Raw genomic sequence first — 5,843 nt, forward strand, 5'->3', positions numbered from 1 at the left:
CAATATGTAACAACATAATATTTTTCTATCTACTATGAAAATTTTCTTAAGTGGTATTAAAAGAAAAACAGCAGAAAGCATGAAGGAACATGGAAACAGGAAAAACTACTGATGAATACGTTACGCCACCATTCTCCTGCTGATTTTGCTGAAGGAGGTTTGACTTTTGAAGAACTGATAAGGTAAACAGCATCACTGTCTAAATGGTATTTAAATAGATCACAACCCAGTCTAGACCCCTCTGCTAGTTGCTTTCCTCACAAGGTAAAACTGCCTCTTGAAAGGATCCCTATTGCCTATTTTATGACAGATTTAACTGAAGAAATAACATGCTAAAAACTTGCTTCTCAGCCCTCACTTGAATTGAATTGAAGGCAATAATATCTTCTTTATTACTTGAGTAATAGCCTATGGTGCTTATTTCTCAAGGAACTGTTTTGAGTTAAAACTATTGCTCAGGGGTAAAGTGTTTGCCTAGTGTGTATATCTCTGTGTTCAATATTCATCAGTGCCAAAATATTTTAAAAGTTTTTTTTTACGTTTTTTATTGAATTTTTGCAATTTTCGTTTTTTGTGGTTTGTTAGCATTTTTCTATGTGCTTCTCTTTTTAAATTTTTCTATTGAATTTTTGTGTATTTCACACAGAACATCTCAATCAGTCTTAACCATCTTTATACCCCCTGCCCCACTGTCATCCTTCCATAGCTCCCCCCCACAAATACATTCTGTCATTTGTGTTAAAGTCTATTGTGTCAAGTTAGTGTCCCCAGATGTTCCTCAGTACAAAGTCACCTAATGAGGTCTAGTCAGCCTATCTAAAGTCCCTCACTTTAGGAAGATCAGCTCTTCCTCACCCAGCAGTAATCAGTTGCCAATATTTCTTCAGCTAAGATTGGGGTCTGCTGTCCATTTCCCAGTCCTATGCTGGATTTTTGTCTGCTTGAGTTTGCATGGGTCTTGTGCATGCTGTCATCTTTGTTGTAGGTTCAAGTGAGCAGGGTCCCAGGATCTTGTAGGACTCTATTTCCATATGATCATGTACCTCTTCCCTGGCTCTTGCAATCTTTCTGCCCCCTCTTCTGCAATGGTCCTTGAGCCCTGGGTGAATGAAGTTTATTATAGGAGACAATGCAAGCCCTAAGGCTCACAGAACATAGAACAAAGACTAAAGAGAACACTAGTAATATCTCCGTTCTCATTAATGAAGCTCCTTCATGCAACAGAAGACCAGGAACACAAATAGCCACAGATGGCCAAAGAGTAGAGATTAAGAGTTGGTAGAATTTTTGCAATTTTCATACAATACAGTTATACGGTTTGATGGCATTTAAAACTCCTCCCCTCTCCACACTTCCCCCTACTACCTCTGCTCAATTCGATGAACTCATATATCGAGAGAGAGAGAGAGAGAGAGAGAGAGAGAGAGAGAGAGCTATGAAGTATGAAATACCTTAAACATCTAGAGAGAGAACTATGCAGTATGAAATACCTTATACATCTTTCAATAATTAATATCCCATTTTGTTTAATAAAAGTAACAATTGTATGTATGCACGTGTGTGTGTGTGTGTGTGTGTGTGTGTGTATTTGTGTGTTTAGTGGGTTGCTTGAGATTTTCAAAGATGGTCTTTTTCTCCTGAAGTTTCTGCTTTGTCCAAATAGCCTTTGTTTCTTTCTTTGCTCTTTGGGTATCAAGTGTTGGAAGTTCACATTGATAAGCCAAGTAAATTTTGATATCTTAGGTAAGCTACTGTCCTGTAAGTCATAACCAAAAGTTACAACCTGTAAGTTGATTTTTAGGAGGCAGTGCACTGGATGTTATACAAAGGGCTGAGAAGCAGAACAGAAAGTTCTGAGCCAATCCTCATTCATTTAATAGTCACTATGCATGGAGGATTCCATAGTATAAATCTAGTTGATTCTAGGCTTCCTTATTGCCTACTCAGAATTTGATCCTGTTGGGTCTGATAAACCAGTAATTAATCACCAATATGCTTTCTAAGTTGAAAGTCATACTATTGTTATATGATCCTTCATGGATACATTTTAATTTAAAAAATCTTTATTAGAGACCTAGGGGATCTCTACCTCTATGTTTGAGTTCATGCCATTTTTAAAGAAGAGGATTAGTTATCTATCTCAATTGATTTGTCATTAAAGTAAACTTAACTCTGTCTTTCCCTCACCATCTCTTGCCTTTCTGCCTTCTACGATGGGATGATGATGTCCTAAGAAGTCTCTCACCAGATGCACTTCCACCGTCTTGATCTACCAGCTTCCAAACTGTAAGCCCATACATTTCACTTCTCTGTATAAATTTCAAAATTTCCAATATTTTACTGCAGTAACAGAGAACAGACTAAGGCAAGGAGTCTACTCCACATAGTCATTCAAAAACAGTATAAAGTAGACTTCAGTATGCAGCAATAGCATTCTTACCAAACTTAATAAAAAACACAACAGACCCAGTTAATTTTGGACTTCAACAAAACAATAATTATTTCCTTTAATGTTTCTCATGCACTATTCATATCATGTTTCTAATAAGACTATCTTGGTAATCTGAAATTCAAATGTTAAATTGGTGTCCTGTTTTACATATGACATCCTTAACACATGACTTGCCAAGGTTCCCTGAATTTTGGTCGATATCTAGCCAATAGATGAGAAAATCAAAGGAGCAAAAATTTTCCAGTTTCAATAAAAATGGAGACTGAGAGTTGGTTGAGGCTTGGAGGAGCAGAACTGGGCACGAACATGGTATCATAACTGCATACAAGCAACTGTAATCAGAAGTGTGGCCCACCTCTGGTCCCATAAGAAAACGCTCATGTATTGATGTGAAAGAAGCCAATCAATTTCTACAATATAAAAGTTCAACATATATTTTTTCACAATGAGTGATGCTTGGCAATACAATAAAGGTTTTATGTATAATGATACTGAATCACAACATTTGAAGTTTCACACTATATGAACAGCTTAATGGGTACAGATATAGAAAGAACAAAATATTCCTGATTTAAAGTAAACTATCAAAAGCATTAACCAAAAGATTACTACATGACTCTCTCTTAAGAAAGGCCATACATACTCAAAATGAAAATGCTATGGAAAATGAAAGCTTATAATTCTTACTAGATTATTCATTTTGTGAAGGAAACCCATTAGATGATAATTGTGAAAAACAGAGCAAATCACATAATGAAACCATCAAAAGTGAATGGCAGGAATGTGTCTCGGAACATTTTTCTTGTACTAATCTTAATTGCAACAGATTTTTCTGTGATTAAATGATTAAAAGACTAGATGGCTAAGAAAATCTGTAGGCTAGTAAAAAGGGACAAAATCAAATTTTAATATTTCTTTATGTAAATATACAAACTTTTATTATAGTAAAACTACATGTTAATCTGTATTTCTTAGATTAAGGCATTGAAAGTCATCATTCCTCTACCAAGTCCTTTTAATTTGAAAATGAATTCCTCAAATACATAGTCCATGTACATACAGAATAAAAACATTCGGTAAACAATCAAAATCACTTTTGAGTATTTATCATGAAGATCTAAGTCAAAAAAGGAATGTGAGGGGTCCGCAGTGGTTAAGAGTATTTGTTGATCTCAAAGAAGATCCAGATTCAGACTCAGTTTCCAGCACTCACAAGTCAGGTCACAACTGCGTGTAACTCCAGTTCCAGGGGATCCAATGCCTTTTTTGCCTCCAGGGAACCCAGGCATGCATGCAGTACACATACTTGTATGCAAAACACTCATTCATGTAAATAGTTTCTTAAGTAATATGAAACGTAAGAATCTTTTCACTTTAAGAAGTACAAAAATTTCCCTCTTGTCCTTCTCTTGGTCCCCTCAGGCTCCTCATAGCCATGACACAAGGAAATGGTACTGAAGTCACAGACTTCTACCTTCTGGGATTTGGGGTCCAATGTGAGTTTCAGTGTGTTCTCTTCATTGTGTTTCTTGCCATCTATGTGACATCCATGGTGGGTAACACTGGGATGATCCTCCTCATCAACACTGACTCTAGACTTCAGACCCCCATGTACTTCTTCTTACAGTAACCTGGCTTTTGTTGACATCTGTTGCACATTTGCTGTCACACCTAAGATGCTACAAAACTTCATCGTAGAAGACAGATCCATCTCATTTGGAGGATGTGTAGTGCAATTGCTAGTCTATGCAACATTTGCAACCAGTGACTGCTATGTGCTGGCAGCTATGGCAGTGGACCGTTACGTGGCCATCTGTAAGCCACTTTGCTACCCTATCATCATGTCCCGAAAAATCTGCATCCAGATGGTAGCTGGTTCCTATCTCATGGGATCACTAAATTCCTCTGTATATACAGGTTTTACATTTTCATTGTCTTACTGCAAACTCAACAGCATCAATCACTTTTCCTGTGATGTTGTCCCAATCATCAACCTTTCATGCTCCGACATTGACACCAACATCAGGCTTCTTGTTGTCTTTGTGAGATTTAACCTGATGTTCACTGTGCTGATCGTTATCTTCTCCTACACTTATATCATGGCCACCATCATAAAGATGTCTTCTACTGCAGGGAAGAAGAAAACTTTCTCCACCTGTGCCTCGCACCTGACAGCAGTCACCATTTTCTATGGAACTCTTGCTTACATGTACTTACAGCCCCATTCTGACAATTCTGAGGAGAATATGAAAGTGGCCTCTGTATTCTATGGCATTGTAATTCCTATGTTGAACCCTCTGATCTACAGCTTGAGAAACAAAGAGGTCAAAGAAGGCTTTAAAGCAATGGGCAGAAAGTTCTTTAAATTGACTCCAAATCCTTAAAATGGAGCGCATCAAAACATCTATTAGAGCATCCAAAAGACATTTGTTACCACCATTAAATAATTCTGAAGCTGAAGACATGTTCAGCTATTAACCAGTGTTCCTCCTCTCAGTACATAATATCTTAGAATGTGGGAAATGTTCTAAGACCTGGTCCTAAAACTGATATTTGATGCAATAACAGTTGGAAAACATTGTATGTTCCTCAGGATGAAGTCTTTATATCTACTACTTAAAATTTTAAGAACTATATATAAAATTTAAGAAGTGCTATTTCAAATATTTTAATGATAGAAAATCCTCAGCTTATATATAATCAATATTAAAATACATTAATAATCAATATTAATATTAAAGTTTTCCTAAATCAACTATATTCAAGTCATTTATTAATTTAGCTCTAACTAATGCACAAGTCTAAATATAAGTATGTCACTTTAATAATTATCTTGTGATTCAAACAATCCTTTTTACCCAATATATTCCTGTATATATTACATTCTTAGTCCTTCAAAACACTTATTTCTATCACTAGCTACTCTTATTATTTTCATTCCATCCCTTTCTTATCTAGAGAAGAAATGAAAATATTTTCTACTACTATATACAAAAAGCATGGTCCAGAAATGGATATATAAGAGCTAGCATTCATTTATAAAAAGCATGCAAATAAATTTTTCCACAAATAATAGCTACAGAAACTCAATAAATATTGAAATGGAGACCCAGAATTCTCTGAGTCAAGAACATGATTTCTAAAGCAGGAAAAATTAATAAACAGATTATACTTTGTATTGTGATGCAGATGGTGGCAGGACAGGAAAATGTTTAAGGCAATTTTCATAATTTATCACTCTATCATGGATTTGTACTCAGAGGAAACTGTTTGCCAGCTAGCACTCTGTTCAGTATTGATTTTTGTATATGAGAAAATTTTGAGTTGAATCTCTGTTAAGTTCAAGATGATGTATATTTTCCCCATTACTCTCTATATATCACTAATTAGT

General features: G+C 35.7%; 1 protein-coding gene across 1 annotated transcript; it reads left to right on the forward strand.

Annotated features, from left to right (window-relative positions):
* The first annotated feature begins 3,887 nt into the window (after positions 1-3,887).
* On the forward strand, positions 3,888-4,836 carry LOC103736677 (olfactory receptor 5AK2-like). The gene is given in 2 exon segments (XM_008836186.1): positions 3,888-4,079; positions 4,081-4,836. Coding segments are annotated over 2 exon segments (948 nt in total).
* The last annotated feature ends 1,007 nt before the right edge of the window (positions 4,837-5,843 follow it).

The sequence above is a fragment of the Nannospalax galili genome, unplaced genomic scaffold (assembly GCF_000622305.1).
Source record: "Nannospalax galili isolate Female #2095 unplaced genomic scaffold, S.galili_v1.0 scaffold337, whole genome shotgun sequence".
Taxonomy (NCBI): domain Eukaryota; kingdom Metazoa; phylum Chordata; class Mammalia; order Rodentia; family Spalacidae; genus Nannospalax; species Nannospalax galili.